General features: G+C 51.8%; 1 protein-coding gene across 2 annotated transcripts in view; it reads right to left on the minus strand.

Annotated features, from left to right (window-relative positions):
* The window catches only part of LOC116957594 (coiled-coil and C2 domain-containing protein 1A-like), a 78,190-nt gene that overhangs the window by 7,349 nt on the left and 49,286 nt on the right, over positions 1–21,555 (minus strand). For both annotated transcript variants that reach the window (XM_076056792.1, XM_076056790.1), the window contains exons 19-24: positions 20,419–20,477; positions 18,702–18,753; positions 15,936–16,035; positions 13,665–13,749; positions 11,418–11,555; positions 8,507–8,538 (exon numbers count right to left, since the gene is read on the minus strand). In XM_076056792.1, coding sequence (XP_075912907.1) covers positions 8,507–8,538; positions 11,418–11,555; positions 13,665–13,749; positions 15,936–16,035; positions 18,702–18,753; positions 20,419–20,477 — 466 coding nt within the window. The remainder of the gene's footprint in view (positions 1–8,506; positions 8,539–11,417; positions 11,556–13,664; positions 13,750–15,935; positions 16,036–18,701; positions 18,754–20,418; positions 20,478–21,555) is intronic.

Here is a 21,555-nt window from a genome sequence, read left to right on the forward strand (position 1 = left end):
CCACCCACCCACTCACCCACCCACTCACCCACCAACCCATTCACCCACCAACCCACTCACCCACTCACCCACCAACCCACTCACCCACCAACCCACTCACCCACCAACCCACCCACCCACCCACTCACCCACCAACCCACTCACCCACCAACCCACTCACCCACCAACCCACTCTCCCACCAACCCACTTACCCACCAACCCACTCACCCACCAACCCATCCATGCACGCACCCATCAACCCACCCACCCACCAATCCACCCACCCACCCACTCACTCACCCACCCACCCACTCACCCACTCACCCAGCCACTCACCCACCCACCCACTCACTCACCCACCCACCCACTCACCCACCCACTCACCCACTCACCCACCCACTCACCCACCCACCCACTCACCCACCCACCCACTCACCCACCCACCCACTCACCCACCCACCCACTCACCCACCCACCCACCCACCCACTCACCCACCCACCCACTCACCCACCCACCCACTCACCCACCCACCCACCCACCCACCCACCCACCCACCCACCCACCCACCCACCCACTCACCCACCCACCCACTCACCCACACACCCACCCACTCACCCACCCACCCACCCACTCACCCACCCACCCACTCACCCACCCACCCACCCACCCACCCACCCACCCACTCACCCACCCACCCACCCACCCACCCACCCACCCACTCACCCACCCACCCACCCACTCACCCACCCACCCACCCACTCACCCACCCACCCACCCACTCACCCACCCACCCACCCACTCACCCACCCACCCACCCACCCACTCACCCACCCACCCACCCACTCACCCACCCACCCACCCACCCACTCACCCACCCACCCACCCACTCACCCACCCACCCACCCACTCACCCACCCACCCACTCACCCACTCACCCACCCACCCACCCACCCACCCGCTCACTCACTCACCCACCCACTCACCCACGCCCACCCACCCACTCACTCACCCACTCACCCACTCACTCACCCACTCACCCATTTACCCACTCACTCACTCACCCACTCACTCACCCCCCCACTCACCCACTCACTCACTCACCCACCCACCCACTCAGTCACCCACTCACCCACCCACTCACTCACCCACCCACTCACTCACCCACTCACTCACTCACTCACCCACTCACTCACTCACCCACTCTCCACCCACTCACTCACCCTCCCACTCCCTCTTCCTGACTGCCCATCGAAGACGATGATTTCCATCCAGACGGTACTGTAGCTGGATTCCGTCGATTGAGCTAAGGGATTTGTGTGACAGTCTTGTGATGGCAGCAAGGAGCCGTGTTGAATATGACTGGAGCCAGGACACAGCCTTGCTTGACCCCGGCCTCCACGTTGAAGGGGCTCTGATTGAAGCACACCAACAGCACCACTCTGGCACGCATTCCTGCATGGAGCTGTTTTAGAATGCTCAGAAACTTGGGAGGCACCCCAAATTTGATGAGCTGCTGCCCGAGTATCTCACCGTCGATGGCGTCGAATGCTTCGGTGAGGTCGATAAAAGACACGAGGAGGTCTTTGTTCTACTCTCGGCATTTTTCCTGCAGTTGCTTTGCGAACAAAGATCATGTCGGCTGTGCTCGTGGCTTTCCTGAAGCCGCACCGGGATTCTGGGAGGACGTTTACGGCTTGGTGCTCTGCGAGCCGGTAGATCATTATCCTGGCGAGGACCTTCCCGGCGACTGAAAGGAAGATCGCTCTGCTGTTGCCGCAAGACGCTTTGTCACCCTTCTTCCTGTAGATAACTACAACATGTGCATCCTTCCATTCGTGCGGGATGGTTTCGGACAGCCAGCTGGACTTGACGAGAAGGTGCAAGCGGCGATGGAGGAAGCATCCCCCGTGCTGCAGGATCTCAAGCTGGGATGCCGTCGGGTCCAGCACTTTTGTTGTCTTTCAGGCCTTTGGGCACCTGGTGGACCTCAGAAAATTGTGGTGGGACGTCGAGCGCATGTATGGGTGGGATATCTGGGAGTGCGTCGAGGATGAGCGAGTCTGTGGGGTTAGTGTGGTTGAGGAGATTATCAAAGTGCTCCGCCCATCTCTCCAAGATCTTTTGGCGGTCCTTGAAAAGTATTTTGCCATCGGCAGACCTGACCGGTGTGATGGCTCGCTTTTGAGGGCCACAGAGGGCTTTTGATGGCCCACCAGGTGTCCTCTCAATGGCACGGACAGCACACTGGGGTGACTTTGCTTTGGCCCCGGAGACGAGAGAATTGGAGAGTGGGGGAGTGTGGGTGGGACACGACGGCTTTGTGAGCTTCGGCATTTGTTCTGTTGTAGTGTGTGGATAATCACAGCGGTCTCGTCGAAGCGGACGTGGCGATGCTTTTCGGTGTACCCGGTCTGATTCAGAGGCTGCCTCGAGGATGCCTGCGTGCAAACTCGGTCCATGCGTGAAGACAGCACAGGGGACTAGCGGTCACAGGGGGTAATCACAGGGGAATTACTAAAGGAAGTGACTAGGGGCCACAGGGGGTAATCACAGGGGAATTACTAAAGGAAGTGACTAGGGGCCACAGGGCGTAATCACAGGGGAATTACTCAAGGAAGAGACTAGGGGCCACAGGGTCTAATGACAGGGGAATTACTAAAGGAAGTGACTAGGGGCCACAGGGCGTAATCACAGGGGAATTACTAAAGGAAGTGACTAGGGGCTACAGGGGGTAATCACAGGGGAATTACTAAAGGAAGTGACTAGGGGCCATAGGGGGTAATCACAGGGGAATTACTAAAGGAAGTGACTAGGGGCTACAGGGGGTAATCACAGGAGAATTACTAGAAGGAAGTGACTAGGGGCCATAGGGGGTAATGACAGGGGAATTACTAAAGGAAGTGACTAGGGGCCACAGGGGGCAGTTGCAGGGGAATTAGTAAAGGGAGTGACTAGAGGCAACAGGGGGTAATCACAGACAGTCGCGCCCCTTCACCTGATGAAGGCCGCTTGTGTTGTGGCCGAAACGTCGTGAGAATATTGTTATTTTATTTTATCAATTTATTATTTTATTCTCATTCTACGTGACTTTACCGAAAGAACCAAAGAAGATGAATCACAGGTTAATTACTAAAGGGAGTGACTAGGGGTCACAGGGTCTAATGACAGGGGAATTACTAAAGGAAGTGACTAGGGGCCACAGGGGTAGTGGCAGGGGAATTACTAAAGGAAGTTACTAGGGGCTACAGGGGGTAATCACAGGGGAATTACTAAAGGAAGTGACTAGGGGCCACAGGGGTAGTGGCAGGGGAATTACTAAAGGAAGAGACTAGGGGCCACAGGGGGTAATCACAGGGGAATTACTAAAGGAAGTTACTAGGGGCTACAGGGGGTAATCACAGGGGAATTACTAAAGGAAGTGACTAGGGGCCACAGGGGTAGTGGCAGGGGAATTACTAAAGGAAGAGACTAGGGGCCACAGGGGGTAATCACAGGGGAATTACTAAAGGAAGAGACTAGGGGCCACAGGGTCTAATGACAGGGGAATTACTAAAGGAAGTGACTAGGGGCCACAGGGGGTAATCACAAGTGAATTACTAAAGGAAGAGACTAGGGGCCATAGGGGGTAATCGCAGGGGAATTACTAAAGGTAGTGACTAGGGGCCACAGGGGGTAGTGGCAGGGGAATTACTAAAGGAAGTGACTAGGGGCCACAGGGGGTAATGACAGGGGAATTACTAAAGGAAGTGACTAGGGGCCACAGGGTCTACTGATAGGGGAATTACTAAAGGAAGTGACTAGGGGCCACAGGGGTAGTGGCAGGGGAATTACAAAAGGAAGTGACTAGGGGCCACAGGGTCTACTGACAGGGGAATTACTAAAGGAAGAGACTAGGGGCCACAGGGTATAATGACAGGGGAATTACTAAAGGAAGTGACTAGGGGCCACAGGGGGTAATCACAGGGGAATTACTAAAGGAAGTGACTAGGGGCCACAGGGGGTAATCACAGGGGAATTACTAAAGGAAGTGACTAGGGGCCACAGGGGGTAATGACAGGGGAATTACTAAAGGAAGAGACTAGGGGCCACAGGGTCTAATGACAGGGGAATTACTAAAGGAAGTGACTAGGGGCCATAGGGGGTAGTGGCAGGGGAATTACTAAAGGAAGAGACTAGGGGCCACAGGGGGTAATCACAGGGGAATTACTAAAGGAAGTGACTAGGGGCCATAGGGGGTAATCACAGGGGAATTACTAAAGGAAGAGACTAGCGGTCACAGGGGGTAATCACAGGGGAATTACTAAAGGAAGTGACTAGGGGCCACAGGGGGTAATGACAGGGGAATTTCTAAAGGAAGTGACTAGGGGCCACAGGGGGTAATGACAGGGGAATTACTAAAGGAAGTGACTAGGGGCCACAGGGGGTAATGACAGGGGAATTAGTAAAGGAAGTGACTAGGGGCCACAGGGTCTAATGACAGGTTAATTACTAAAGGAAGTGACTAGGGGCCACAGGGGGTAATCACAGGGGAATTACTAAAGGAAGTGACTAGGGGCCACAGGGTATAATGACAGGTTAATTACTAAAGGAAGTGACTAGGGGCCATAGGGGGTAGTGGCAGGGGAATTACTAAAGGAAGTGACTAGCGGTCACAGGGGGTAATGACAGGGGAATTACTAAAGGAATAGACTAGGGGCCATAGGGGGTAATCACAGGGGAATTACTAAAGGGAGTGACTAGGGGCCACAGGGGGTAATGACAGGGGAATTACTAAAGGAATAGACTAGGGGCCATAGGGGGTAATCACAGGGGAATTACTAAAGGAAGTGACTAGGGGCCACAGGGGGTAATCACAGGGGAATTACTAAAGGAAGAGACTAGGGGCCACAGGGTCTAATGACAGGGGAATTACTAAAGGAAGTGACTAGGGGCCACAGGGGTAGTGGCAGGGGAATTACTAAAGGAAGTGACTAGGGGCCACAGGGGGTAATCACAGGGGAATTACTAAAGGAAGAGACTAGGGGCCACAGGGTCTAATGACAGGGGAATTACTAAAGGAAGTGACTAGGGGCCACAGGGGGTAATCACAGGGGAATTACTAAAGGAAGAGACTAGGGGCCATAGGGGGTAATCGCAGGGGAATTACTAAAGGTAGTGACTAGGGGCCACAGGGGGTAGTGGCAGGGGAATTACTAAAGGAAGTGACTAGGGGCCACAGGGGGTAATGACAGGGGAATTACTAAAGGAAGTGACTAGGGGCCACAGGGTCTACTGATAGGGGAATTACTAAAGGAAGTGACTAGGGGCCACAGGGGTAGTGGCAGGGGAATTACAAAAGGAAGTGACTAGGGGCCACAGGGTCTACTGACAGGGGAATTACTAAAGGAAGAGACTAGGGGCCACAGGGTATAATGACAGGGGAATTACTAAAGGAAGTGACTAGGGGCCACAGGGGGTAATCACAGGGGAATTACTAAAGGAAGTGACTAGGGGCCACAGGGGGTAATGACAGGGGAATTACTAAAGGAAGTGACTAGGGGCCACAGGGGGTAATGACAGGGGAATTAGTAAAGGAAGTGACTACGGGCCACAGGGTCTAATGACAGGTTAATTACTAAAGGAAGTGACTAGGGGCCACAGGGGGTAATCACAGGGGAATTACTAAAGGAAGTGACTAGGGGCCACAGGGTATAATGACAGGTTAATTACTAAAGGAAGTGACTAGGGGCCATAGGGGGTAGTGGCAGGGGAATTACTAAAGGAAGTGACTAGCGGTCACAGGGGGTAATGACAGGGGAATTACTAAAGGAATAGACTAGGGGCCATAGGGGGTAATCACAGGGGAATTACTAAAGGGAGTGACTAGGGGCCACAGGGGGTAATGACAGGGGAATTACTAAAGGAATAGACTAGGGGCCATAGGGGGTAATCACAGGGGAATTACTAAAGGAAGTGACTAGGGGCCACAGGGGGTAATCACAGGGGAATTACTAAAGGAAGAGACTAGGGGCCACAGGGTCTAATGACAGGGGAATTACTAAAGGAAGTGACTAGGGGCCACAGGGGTAGTGGCAGGGGAATTACTAAAGGAAGAGACTAGGGGCCACAGGGGGTAATCACAGGGGAATTACTAAAGGAAGAGACTAGGGGCCACAGGGTCTAATGACAGGGGAATTACTAAAGGAAGTGACTAGGGGCCACAGGGGGTAATCACAGGGGAATTACTAAAGGAAGAGACTAGGGGCCATAGGGGGTAATCGCAGGGGAATTACTAAAGGTAGTGACTAGGGGCCACAGGGGGTAGTGGCAGGGGAATTACTAAAGGAAGTGACTAGGGGCCACAGGGGGTAATGACAGGGGAATTACTAAAGGAAGTGACTAGGGGCCACAGGGTCTACTGATAGGGGAATTACTAAAGGAAGTGACTAGGGGCCACAGGGGTAGTGGCAGGGGAATTACAAAAGGAAGTGACTAGGGGCCACAGGGTCTACTGACAGGGGAATTACTAAAGGAAGAGACTAGGGGCCACAGGGTATAATGACAGGGGAATTACTAAAGGAAGTGACTAGGGGCCACAGGGGGTAATCACAGGGGAATTACTAAAGGAAGTGACTAGGGGCCACAGGGGGTAATCACAGGGGAATTACTAAAGGAAGTGACTAGGGGCCACAGGGGGTAATGACAGGGGAATTACTAAAGGAAGAGACTAGGGGCCACAGGGTCTAATGACAGGGGAATTACTAAAGGAAGTGACTAGGGGCCATAGGGGGTAGTGGCAGGGGAATTACTAAAGGAAGAGACTAGGGGCCACAGGGGGTAATCACAGGGGAATTACTAAAGGAAGAGACTAGGGGCCACAGGGGGTAATCACAGGGGAATTACTAAAGGAAGTGACTAGGGGCCATAGGGGGTAATCACAGGGGAATTACTAAAGGAAGAGACTAGCGGTCACAGGGGGTAATCACAGGGGAATTACTAAAGGAAGTGACTAGGGGCCACAGGGGGTAATGACAGGGGAATTAGTAAAGGAAGTGACTAGGGGCCACAGGGTCTAATGACAGGTTAATTACTAAAGGAAGTGACTAGGGGCCACAGGGGGTAATCACAGGGGAATTACTAAAGGAAGTGACTAGGGGCCATAGGGGGTAGTGGCAGGGGAATTACTAAAGGAAGTGACTAGCGGTCACAGGGGGTAATGACAGGGGAATTACTAAAGGAATAGACTAGGGGCCATAGGGGGTAATCACAGGGGAATTACTAAAGGGAGTGACTAGGGGCCACAGGGGGTAATGACAGGGGAATTACTAAAGGAAGTGACTAGGGGCCACAGGGGGTAATCACAGGGGAATTACTAAAGGAAGAGACTAGGGGCCACAGGGGGTAATGACAGGTTGCGGGATAGCCAGGGGAACGATCTGGGGGTCTGCGAGAATGATCAAGAATACTGGGCGGCTGTGGCCAAGTGATAGAAGGGGAGCAGGTGCAGGCCAAGGATCGAGAGGCATCGAGAGGGTTCGAGAGTAGCGGGCGTGGCCAAGGGTCAAGGGCCACGCTGGGGTTAAAAGGGGTCGAGAGGAGAGGCTCGGGGGGGCAGCTGCTGGAGTCGGGGGTCTTTGCCCGTCAAGCGGGCGTTGTGCTTCAACAAAAGAACCATCAAAAGGCAGCGTCTCCTGAAGCCGTCAACAAGTCGCGTTGGGGTCGGAGTCCGGGGAGTTTGCTGGGGGCGCCGCGGGTTGTTAGTGACGGTTGAATTTTTGAGAGCATCGTCGCTTATTTTGGGGGGGGCCTGCCTTGGATGGCGGGGACGGATCTCAACGCGGAGCTTGGCTTTGATGATACGGTCATCAGTCCGGCATTCCACCCCGTGCATGGCTCAGGTCACCAGCACCTCCTTTTGGTCGCACTGACGGACGATGAAATGTAGCAGGTGCCAGTGTTTTGGGCGGGGGGGCGGTCCTGCCATGAGTTCTTGTGTTTGTCCTTCAACTGGAACGCCAGGGCGTTGGAGACCGCTTGGCGGTGTCGGGAGCATCGGCAGAGTAGCCGCGGCCCGTCCCTGTTCTGCTTACCCAACCCCGTGTCGGCCCAGCACGCGGTCACAGACCTCGTGCTCCGAGCCCACCCTGGTAAGTGAAGTCTCCCTTGTCGGTACGCGGTGTTTTTCATGGCAGTGTCGGGGAGCTTTACAGAAGGGGCTCCTTGGCCTCATTGCCTGCGTGCAGTGAAGGCGCACAGCCGTCGACGAGCGTGGAAAAGGGCATCGCCCCCAGCAGCCAAGGGAATGCGCCGCGCCATCAGCCGCTCACTAACGCCACCAGGGGATTCAGGGACGCGTTGGAGGGCCGAGGTTTTTCACGGCAAAAATCCACTCCATGGTGGTGGCGGCGAGCCCTCACCAACCTCTGCGAGAGAGGCCTCGCCACGGAAGCGGGTTTCACCGAGCACTCACCCACTCACCCACCCACCCACCCACTCACACACTCAATCACCCACCCAACCGTTCATCAAATCATCCACCCACTCACCTCTTAGCAGCTGGAGGAAGAGATTTGGGAACCTACAGAGACAGAAACAAAATTGAGAATCTGTCTCTCCCCCAGTCTCCGGCGCGTCTCCCCACGTCTCCCCGCATCTCCCCCGAGTTTCCCTGCATCTCCCCGAGTCTCGCCGCGTCTCCCTGAGTCTCCCCGAGTCTCGCCGAGTTTCCCCGAGTCTCCCCGAGTCTCGCCGCGTCTCCCTGAATCTCCGTGGGTCTCCCCGAGTCTCCCCGTGACTCCGCAGGTCTCCCCGAATCTCCCCGAGTCTCCCTGCATCTCTCTGAGTCTCCTTGAGTCTCCCCGAGTCTCCTTGAGTCTCCCCGAGTCTCCCTGAGTCTCCCCACGTCTCCCCGTGACTCCGCGGGTCTCCCCGTGACTCCGCGGGTCTCCCCGAGTCTCACTGAGTCTCCCCGAGTCTCTCCGAGTTTCTGCGGGTCTCCCTGTGTCTCCCTGAGTCTCCCCGAGTCTCCCCAAGTCTCCGCGGGTCTCCCTGTGTCTCCCTGAGTCTCCCCGAGTCTCCCCGAGTCTCTCCGAGTCTCCCCGAGTCTCCCCGAGTCTCCCTGAGTCTCCCCGAGTCTCCCTGAGTCTCCGCGGGTCTCCCCGAGTCTCCCTAAGTCTCCCCGAGTCTCCCTGAGTCTCCCCGAGTCTCCGCGGGTCTCCCTGTGTCTCCCTCCCTTCTCCCTCACGGGAGTTGGATACTTCCTCCTTTCTCTCAGGCTCCTCCCAGCATGTCTCCCTCCACGTGTGAGAGAGAAAGAGAGAGACAGAGAGACAGAGCGACAGAGAAAGAGAGAGACAGAAAGACAGAGAGAGAGACAGAGAGACACAGAAACAGACAGAGAAAGACAGAGTGAGAGACAGAGAGAGAGACAGAGAGACACAGAAACAGACAGAGAGAGACAGAGTGAGAGACAGAGTGAGAGACAGAGAGAGACTGAGAGAAACAGACAGAGAGAGACTGAGAGAGACAGACAGAGATAGACTGAGAGAGACAGATAAAGAGACAGAGAGACAGATTGAGAGACAGGAGATACCATCACCTGAGCGATGTTCACCACCTCCACACTGAGCCAGCCCTCACCCCGTGTGTGTGAGAGAGACAGAGAGACAGAAAGAGACAGAGAGAGAGCCAGAGAGACACAGAGAGAGACAGAGAGAGAGACAGAGAGAGAGACAGAGAGAGAGACAAAGAGACACAGACACAGAGAGACAGAGTGAGAGACAGAGAGAGAGAGACAGAGAGACAGAGTGAGAGACAGAGAGACATCATGAGAGACAGAGAGAGAGACAGAGAGAGAGACAAAGAGACACAGACACAGAGAGACAGAGTGAGAGACAGAGAGAGAGAGAGAGACAGAGAGACAGAGTGAGAGACAGAGAGACATCATGAGAGACAGAGACAGAGAGAGAGACAGAGAGAGACACAGAGAGACAGAAAGAGACAGAGAGAGAGACAGGAGGGTACCGTCACTGGAGCGATGTTCACCACCTCCACACTGAGCCAGCCCTCTCCCCGTGTGTGAGAGAGACAGAGAGAGACAGAAACAGACAGAGAGAGACAGAGAGAGAGACAGAGAGACAGACAGATTGAGAGACAGGAGATACCATCACCTGAGTGATGTTCACCACCTCCACACTGAGCCAGCCCTCTCCCCGTGTGTGAGAGAGACAGAGAGACAGAAAGAGACAGAGAGAGAGCCAGAGAGACACAGAGAGAGAGACAGAGAGAGAGACAGAGAGATAGACAGAGAGAGACAGAGAGACAGAGAGAGACAGAGAGAGAGACAGGAGGGTACCGTCACTGGAGCGATGTTCACCACCTCCACACTCAGCCAGCCCTCTCCCCGTGTGTGAGAGAGACAGAGAGAGACAGAAACAGACAGAGAGAGACAGAGTGAGAGACAGAGAGACATCATGAGAGACAGAGACAGAGAGAGAGACAGAGAGAGAGACAGAGAGACAGACAGATTGAGAGACAGGAGATACCATCACCTGAGTGATGTTCACCACCTCCACACTGAGCCAGCCCTCTCCCCGTGTGTGAGAGAGACAGAGAGACAGAAAGAGCCAGAGAGACACACAGAGAGAGACAGAGAGAGAGACAGAGAGAGACAGAGAGACAGAGAGAGACAGAGAGAGAGACAGGAGGGTACCGTCACTGGAGCAATGTTCACCACCTCCACACTCAGCCAGCCCTCTCCCCGTGTGTGAGAGAGACAGAGAGAGACAGAAACAGACAGAGAGAGACAGAGAGAGAGACAGAGTGAGAGACAGAGAGACATCATGAGAGACAGAGACAGAGAGAGACAGAGAGAGAGACAGAAAGAGACAGAGAGACAGAAAGAGACAGAGAGAGAGACAGGAGGGTACCGTCACTGGAGCGATGTTCACCACCTCCACACTCAGCCAGCCCTCTCCCCGTGTGTGAGAGAGACAGAGCGAGACAGAGAGAGAGACAGAGTGAGAGACAGAGAGACATCATGAGACACAGAGAGAGACAGAGAGAGACAGAGAGAGACAGAGAGAGAGAGACAGGAGGGTACCGTCACTGGAGCGATGTTCACCACCTCCACACTCAGCCAGCCCTCTCCCCGTGTGTGAGAGAGACAGAGAGACAGAAAGAGACAGAGAGAGAGCCAGAGAGACACAGAGAGAGACAGAGAGAGAGACACAGACAGAGACAGAGAGACAGAGAGAGACAGAGAGAGAGAGACAGGAGGGTACCGTCACTGGAGCGATGTTCACCACCTCCACACTGAGCCAGCCCTCTCCCCGTGTGTGAGAGAGACAGAGAGACAGAAAGAGACAGAGAGAGCCAGAGAGACACAGAGAGAGACAGAGAGAGAGACAGAGAGAGACAGAGAGACAGAGAGAGACAGAGAGAGAGACAGGAGGGTACCGTCACTGGAGCGATGTTCACCACCTCCACACTCAGCCAGTTCTCTGTAGAGAGGAAGAATTCGGGCCCAGCCAGAGGCTCCCTCAGGCGAGCAACCACCTCCAACTTGCCTCCAGTGGGCTTCCTGCCCTCCATCATCTACAACATCAACAACAACATCATCATCATCTACATCATCTACATCATCTATATCATCATCATCATCATCATCTATATCATCATCATCATCATCTATATCATCATCATCTATATCATCATCATCTATATCATCATCATCATCTACATCATCTATATCATCATCATCTATATCATCATCATCATCTACAACATCTACATCATCATCATCATCTACATCATCATCTACAACATCATCATCTACATCGTCATCATCATCTACATCATCATCATCTACATCATCATCATCTACAACATCATCATCATCTACATCATCATTATCATCAACATCATCATCTACAACATCAACAACATCATCCTCATCATCTACATCATCAACATTATAATCATCTACATCATCATCTATATCATCAACATCATCATCTACAACATCAACATCATCATCATCTATATCATCATCAACATCATCATCATCTATATCATCATCTACAACATCATCATCATCAACATCATCTACATCATCATCATCATCTACATCATCATCTACATCATCAACATCATAATCATCATCATCATCATCTACATCATCATCTATATCATCATCATCATCTACATCTATATCATCAACATCATCATCATCATCTACATCATCATCATCATCATCTATATCATCAACATCATCATCGACATCATCATCTACATCATCAACATCATCATCATCAACATCTACATCATCAACATCTACATCATCTACATCATCAACATCACCATCATCTACAACATCAACATCATCATCTATATCATCAACATCATCATCTACATCTATATCATCATCATCAACATCATCATCATCTACATCATCATCATCTACATCATCATCATCATCATCATCTATATCATCATCTACATCATCAACATCATAACCATCTACATCATCAACATCATCATCATCTACATCATCATCATCTACAACATCAACATTATCATCATCATCATCTACATCATCAACATCATCATCATCTACATCATCAACATCATCATCATCTACATCATCAACATCATCATCAACTACATCATAATCTACATCATCAACATCATCTACAACATCATCATCATCTACATCATCAACATCATCATCATCATCAACATCATCTACAACATCATAATCTACAACATCAACATCATCAACATCATCATCTACATCATCAACATCATCTACAACATCATAATCTACAACATCTACATCATTTACAACATCAATATCATCATCTACATCATCATCATCTACATCATAATCTACAACATCTACATCATCATTTACAACATCATCATCTACATCATCATTTACAACATCAGCATCTACAACATCATCATCTACATCATCATCATCTACATCATAATCTACATCATCATCATCATCTACAACATCATCATGATCATCATCTACAACATCATCATCATCTACAACATCATCATCATCTACAACATCATCATCTACATAATCATCATCTACAACATCATCATCTACATCATCATTTACAACATCAACATCTACAACATCATCATCATCTACATCATAATCTACAACATCATCATCATCTACATCATCTACAACATCATCATCATCTACAACATCATCATCTACATCATCTACATCATCTACATAATCATCATCAACAACATCAACACCATCATCATCATCATCTACAACATCATCTACAATATCATAACGAACATCACCGTTATCTACATCATTACCATCATCACATTCTGCATGGTGGTTGTGGTGATGGTTGTGGTGATGGTTGTGGTTCATAGTGGTTGTAGTAGTGGCTGATAGTGATTGTGGTGGTAGTTGTAGTGGTTGTGGTGGTAGTTGTAGTGGTTGGTAGTGATTATGCTAGTGGTGGCGGTAGTTGTAGTATAGAGGTGGTAGTGGTTGTGATAGTGGTGGTAGTGGTGGTTGTAGCAGTTGTTGACAGTGGTAGTGGTGGTGGTTGTGGTTTGTTGTTGACAGTGGTAGTGGTGGTGGTTGTCGTAGTTGTTGACAGTGGTAGTGGTGGTGGTTTGCTGTTGACAGTGGTTGTGGTGGTTGTGGTAGTTGTTGACTACCTCCACGATGGCTCTGATCTGACTCTGAGTCTCCAGTTTGTCGAGTCGGAACGAAGCCCAGGCCACCAAGTCAGACTTCAACAACCTGCACCACAACCACAACAACCACAACAATCACAACCACCACACAACAACCTGCACCACCACCACAACAACCACAACAATCACAACCACCACAACCACTACACAACAACCTGCACCACCACCACAACCACCACAACAATCACAACCACCACAACCACTACACAACAACCCGCACTACCACCACAACAATCACAACCACCACAACCACTACACAACAACCTGCACGTGTCTCTCCCCAGTGTCTCTTTTTCTCTACACAACCACCACCACACAACCACTTCTACCACCACCACTATACAACCACTACCACCACTATACAACCACTACCACCACTATACAACCACTACCACCACACAACCACTACCACCACTATACAACCACTACCACCACTACACAACCACTACCACCACCATACAACCACTACCACCACTACACAACCACTACCACCACACAACCACTACCACCACAATACAACCACTACCACCACACGACCACTACCACCACAACCACCACCACTATACAACCACTACACAACAACCACCACCACTACACAACAACTTGCACCACTACCACTATACAACAACCTGCACCACCACAACCACCCCCACCACTATACAACCACTACACAACAACCACAACCACCACCACCACCACTACACAACAACCTGCACCACCACCACTACACAACAACCTGCACCACCACCACTACACAACAACCTGCACCACCACAACCACCACCACTATACAACCACCTGCACCAGCACAACCACCACCACTATACAACCACTACACAACAACCACAACCACTACACAACAACCTTCACCAGCACTATACAACAACCTGCACCGCCACAACCACCACCACCACTACACAACAACCTGCACCACCACAATCACCACCACTATACAACCACTACACAACAACCACAACCACCACCACTACACAACAACCTGCACCACCACAACCACCACCACTATACAACCACTACACAACAACCACAACCACCACCACTACACAACAACCTGCACCACCACAACCACCACCACTATACAACCACTACACAACAACCACAACCACCACCACTACACAACAACCTGCACCACCACAACCACCACCACTATACAACCACTACACAACAACCACCACCACTACACAACAACCTTCACCAGCACTATACAACAACCTGCACCGCCACAACCACCACCACCACTACACAACAACCTGCACCACTACCACTATACAACTACTACCACTATACAACTACCACTACTACCACAATACAACCACCACAAACACCAATCTCTGAGAATGAGTCTATGTAGCTGTGTCTCTCCCCATCTCTCTTTGTCTCTCTCCCAGTGTCTCTGTCTCTCTCTCCCAGTGTCTCTGTCTCACCATGCCTATGTCTCTCTCTACGTGTCTATCTCCCAGTGTCTCTGTCTCTCACCATGTCTCTCTCCTAGTGTCTGTCTCTCTCACCATGTCTCTCTCGATGTGTCTCTCTCACCATGTCTCTTTCACCATGTCTCTCTCACCATGTCTCTCTCCCAGTGTCTCTGTCTCTCACCATGTCTCTTTCACCATGTCTCTCTCACCATGTCTCTCTCCCAGTGTCTCTGTCTCTCACCATGTCTCTCTCCTAGTGTCTGTCTCTCTCACCATGTCTCTCTACTTGTCTCTCTCACCATGTCTCTTTCACAATGTCTTTCTCGCCATGTCTCTGTCTGTCTCTCTCACAATGTCTCTGTCTGTCTCTCTCACCATGTCTCTCTCACCATGTGTCTCTCTCTCCCCGTGTCTCTCTCACCTCGTGTTCTCTCTCACCATGTGTCTCTCTCACCATGTGTCTCTCTCACCATGTGTCTCTCTCTCCCCGTGTCTCTCTCTCCCCATGTCTCTCTCTCACCATGTGTCTCTCTCACCATGTGTCTCTCTCTCCCCGTGTCTCTCTCCCCGTGTCTCTCTCACCATGTGTCTCTCTCTCACCATGTCTCTCTCACCATGTGTCTCTCTCTCCCCGTGTCTCTCTCTCTCCATGTCTCTCTCTCCCCGTGTCTCTCTCCCCGTGTCTCTCTCCCCATGTCTCTCTCTCACCATGTCTCTCTCTCACCATGTGTCTCTCTCTCCCCGTGTCTCTCTCCCCGTGTCTCTCTCCCCGTGTCTCTCTCACCATGTCTCTGTCTCACCTCTTGTGGTAGAGTTCCAGACGGATCCCCTTGGAGGAGATGGCGCGTCTGAACGTGCGGTTCGTGCGCGCGATACTCAGCTTGAACTCGGCGTTGTAGACTGCAGACAAAGACATGGAGAGAGACACGGGGAGAGAGACGCGGGGAGAGAGACGCGGGGAGAGAGACGCGGGGAGAGAGACGCGGGGAGAGAGAGACACGGGGAGAGAGACAGACATGGGGAGATAGAGACACGGGGAGAGAGAGGCACGGGGAGAGAGACACACGGGGAGAGAGACACACGGGGAGAGAGACACACGGGGAGAAAGAGACACGGGGAGAGAGACACACGGGGAGAAAGAGACACGGGGAGAGAGACACGGAGAGAGAGAGAGAGACACGGGGAGAGAGAGAGAGAGATGGGGAGAGAGAGAGACACGGGGAGAGAGACACGGGGGGAGAGACACGGGGAGAGAGAGACACGGGGAGAGAGACACACGGGGAGAGAGACACACGGGGAGAGAGACACACGGTGAGAGAGACACATGGGGAGAGAGACACGGGGAGAGAGACACGGGGAGAGAGACACGGGGAGAGAGACACGGGGAGAGAGACACGGGGGGAGAGACACGGGGAGAGAGAGACACGGGGAGAGAGACACACGGGGAGAGAGACACACGGGGAGAGAGACACACGGTGGGAGAGACACATGGGGAGAGAGACACGGGGAGAGAGACACGGGGAGAGAGACACGGGGAGAGAGACACGGGGAGAGAGATACACGGGGAGAGAGAGACACGGGGAGAAAGAGACACGGGGAGAGAGACACGGAGAGAGAGAGAGAGACACGGGGAGAGAGAGAGAGAGACGGGGAGAGAGAGAGACACGGGGAGAGAGACACACGGGGAGAGAGACACACGGGGAGAGAGACACACGGGGAGAGAGACACACGGTGAGAGAGACACACAGTGAGAGAGACACACGGGGAGAGAGACACGGGGAGAGAGACACGGGGAGAGAGACACGGGGGGAGAGACACGGGGAGAGAGACACGGGGAGAGAGACGCGGGGCGAGAGACGCGGGGAGAGAGACGCGGGGAGAGAGACGCGGGGAGAGAGAGACACGGGGAGAGAGACACGGAGAGAGAGAGACACGGGGAGAGAGAGACACGGGGAGAGAGACACGGAGTGAGAGAGAGACACGGGGAGAGAGAGAGACGGGGAGAGAGAGAGACACGGGGAGAGAGAGAGACACGGGGAGAGAGAGGGAGACACGGGGAGAGAGGGAGACACGGGGAGAGAGAGACACGGGAAGACAGAGAGACACGGGGAGACAGAGAGACACGGGGAGACAGAGAGACACAGGGAGACAGAGAGACACAGGGAGACAGAGAGACACAGGGAGACAGAGAGACACAGGGAGACAGAGAGACACAGGGAGACAGAGAGACACGAGGAGACAGAGAGACACGGGGAGACAGAGAGACACGGGGAGACAGAGAGACACAGGGAGACAGAGAGACACAGGGAGACAGAGAGACACAGGGAGACAGAGAGACACGGGGAGACAGAGAGACACGGGGAGACAGAGAGACACGGGGAGACAGAGAGACACGGGGAGACAGAGAGACACAGGGAGACAGAGAGACACAGGGAGACAGAGAGACACAGGGAGACAGAGAGACACAGGGAGACAGAGAGACACAGGGAGACAGAGAGACACAGGGAGACAGAGAGACACGGGGAGACAGAGAGATACGGGGAGACAGAGACACGGGGAGACAGAGAGACACGGGGAGACAGAGAGACACGGGGAGACAGAGAGACACGGGGAGACAGAGAGACACGGGGAGACAGAGAGACACAGGGAGACAGAGACACGAGGAGACAGAGAGACACAGGGAGACAGAGAGACACAGGGAGACAGAGAGACACGGGGAGACAGAGAGACACGGGGAGACAGAGAGACACGGGGAGACAGAGAGACACGGGGAGACAGAGAGACACGGGGAGACAGAGAGACACGGGGAGACAGAGAGACACGGGGAGACAGAGAGACACGGGGAGACAGAGAGACACAGGGAGACAGAGACACGAGGAGACAGAGAGACACAGGGAGACAGAGAGACACGGGGAGACAGAGAGACACAGGGAGACAGAGAGACAGAGAGACACAGGGAGACAGAGAGACACGGGGAGACAGAGAGACACGGGGAGACAGAGAGACACGGGGAGACAGAGAGACACAGGGAGACAGAGAGACACGAGGAGACAGAGAGACACGGGGAGACAGAGAGACACAGGGAGACAGAGACACGAGGAGACAGAGAGACACAGGGAGACAGAGAGACACAGGGAGACAGAGAGACACAGGGAGACAGAGAGACACAGGGAGACAGAGAGACAGAGAGACACAGGGAGACAGAGAGACACAGGGAGACAGAGAAACACAGGGAGACAGAGAAACACAGGGAGACAGAGAGACACGGGGAGACAGAGAGACACGAGGAGACAGAGAGACACAGGGAGACAGAGAGACACAGGGAGACAGAGAGACACAGGGAGACAGAGAGACACAGGGAGACAGAGAGACAGAGAGACACAGGGAGACAGAGAGACACAGGGAGACAGAGAAACACAGGGAGACAGAGAAACACAGGGAGACAGAGAGACACGGGGAGACAGAGAGACACGGGGAGACAGAGAGACACAGGGAGACAGAGAGACACGAGGAGACAGATAGACACAGGGAGACAGAGAGACACAGGGAGACAGAGAGGGTCTCACCAGGGTTGCAGGAGTTCTTGACTGAGTGAGTCTTGTCAGTCTGTGGTTGATCCTGAAACCACAACAATTACCACTCAACCACTACCACCACCACCACCACTCAACCACTACCACCACCACCACCACTCAACCACTACCACCACCACTACCACCACCACCACCACTCAACCACTACCACCATCACCACTCAACCACTCAACCACTGCCACCACTCAACCACTACCAGCACCACTCAACCACTCAACCACTGCCACCACTCAAGCACCACTACTCCTAGACTACCACCACTCAACGACTGCCACCACTCAACCACTGACACCACTCAACCACTACCACCACTCAACCACTGACACCACTCAACCACTACCACCACTCAACCACTGACACCAATCAACCACTGCCACCACTCAACAACTACCACCACTCAACCACTGACACCACTCAACCGGTCGACCACCACCACCACTCAACCACCACTACCACCACTCAACCACTACCACCACTACCACCACTCAACCACTACCACCACCACTACTACCATGGTGATGGTAGTAGTGGTGATGATAGTAGCGATGGTGGTGATGATGCTCCTGATGGTGATAGTGGTCGTGATGGTGGTAGTAGTGATGGTGGTGGAAGTGATGATGGTGATAATGGTGGTAGTGATGGTAGTGATGGTTGTGATGATGATGGTGATGATGATGGTGGTAGTGATGGTGGTAGTGATGGTAGTGATGATGGTAGTGATGATGGTGGTGATGATGATGGTGATGATGGTGGCGGTGGTGATGATGGTGGTAGTGATGATGGTAGTGATGGTGGTAGTGATGGTGGTAGTGATGATGGTAGTGATGGTGTTGATGGTGGTAGTGATGATGGTAGTGATGGTGGTAGTGATGGTAGTGATGGTGGTGGTGATGATGATGGTAGTGATGATGGTAGTGATGGTGGTAGTGATTGTGGTAGTGATGGTGGTAGTGATGGTGGTAGTGATGGTGGTAGTACTGATGGTAGTGATGGTGGTAGTGATGGTAGTGATGGTGGTAGTGATGGTGGTAGTGATGGTGGTGGTGATGATGGTGGTGGTAGTGATGGTAGTGATGATGGCAGTGATGATGGTGGTGATGATGGTAGTGATGGTGGTGATGATGATGGTGGTAGTGATAGTGGTGGTGGTGATGGTAGTGATGATGGTGGTGGTAGTGATGATGGTAGTGATGGTAGTGATGGTAGTGATAGTGGTGATGGTAGTGATGATGGTGGTGGTGATGGTAGTGATGATGGTGGTGGTGATGGTAGTGATGATGGTGGTGGTGATGGTAGTGATGATGGTGGTGGTGATGGTAGTGATGATGGTGGTGGTGATGGTAGTGATTATGGTGGTGGTGATAGTGGTGGTGATAGTGGTGGTGATGATGATGGTGATGATGGTGGTAGTGATGGTAGTGATGATGGTGGTGGTGGTGATGGTAGTGATGATGGTGATGGTAGTGATGATGGTGGTGGTGATGGTAGTGATGATGGTGGTGGTGATGGTAGTGATGATGGTGGTGGTGATGGTAGTGATGATGGTGGTGGTGATGGTAGTGATGATGGTGGTGGTGATGGTAGTGATGATGGCGGTGGTGGTGGTGGTGGTGATGATGAGGATGATGGTCGTGATGATGGTAGTGATAGTGGTAGTGGTGGTAGTGATGATGGTGATGGGGCTACTCACAGAGGTGGGGAACGGAAACTCAAATTTAATGAAGGAGTTGAGATCACCCTGGGAGCATCCTGCAGTACACGCATAGAGTACACACAGTACAATGCACAGGTGGTGTAAACAGTACACACTGTATATTGTACCCAGTTTCAAACAGCACACTGTGTACTGTACACACGTGCATGTGGAGTGGGTAGAATGGAGAGCGAGACTTCAATAGATTTGTACTAGGTGCCTCTGTGGATGTGTAGGCTTTGACTTTAACATAGCTATTTCTATGACCAGTCACAAGCTAATCACTCAGTTATTTCAATGCTAAATTCTCCTGTTTGATTGGTACTAGGTGCCTCTGTGGATGTGTATGCTCTGACTTTAACACAGCTATTTCTGTGACCAGTTACAAGCTAATCACTCAGCTATTTCAATGCTAAATTCTCCTGTTTGATGAGTACTAGGTGCCTCGGTGAATGTGTATGCTCTGACTTTAACACAGCTATTTCTATGACCAGTCACAAGCTAATCACTCAGTTATTTCAATGCTAAATTCTCCTGTTTGATTGGTACTAGGTGCCTCTGTGGATGTGTAGGCTTTGACTTTAACATAGCTATTTCTATGACCAGTCACAAGCTAATCACTCAGTTATTTCAATGCTAAATTCTCCTGTTTGATTGGTACTAGGTGCCTCTGTGGATGTGTAGGCTTTGACTTTAACATAGCCATTTCTGTGACCAGTCACAAGCTAATCACGCAGCTATTTCAATGCTAAATTATCCGAACCAAACATTAAACTAATTTTCAATGGTACAGTATATTTTTTCAAGTAGTGGTATCCCAAACTTTCGCAGCAGCTTAAATTCCCTTTTCCCACCATCAATATTCACCCCCTCTACACCGTTCATCATGCTAAGTCCGCCAATTAAATGCTAATTTTTATGCTAATTCCTTTGTCAAGGCGCTCTGTTTCTTCTCACACAGCTTAAAGGTCGCGGTCTGAGCTTGGCTGTGTTCGCTCCAGCGCTGTCCTACCAGACAGTCTCGTCCCCTCACCTGATGAAGGCCGCTTGTGTTGTGGCCGAAACGTCGTGAGAATTTTATCGTGTTATTTTATTTTTTAAATTTATTATTTTATTCTCATTCTACGTGGTGAC

This window comes from Petromyzon marinus, chromosome 78 (genome assembly GCF_048934315.1).
Source record: "Petromyzon marinus isolate PM22_M1 ecotype Great Lakes invasive population chromosome 78, UKy_Petmar_22M1.pri1.0, whole genome shotgun sequence".
Lineage (NCBI taxonomy): Eukaryota > Metazoa > Chordata > Hyperoartia > Petromyzontiformes > Petromyzontidae > Petromyzon > Petromyzon marinus.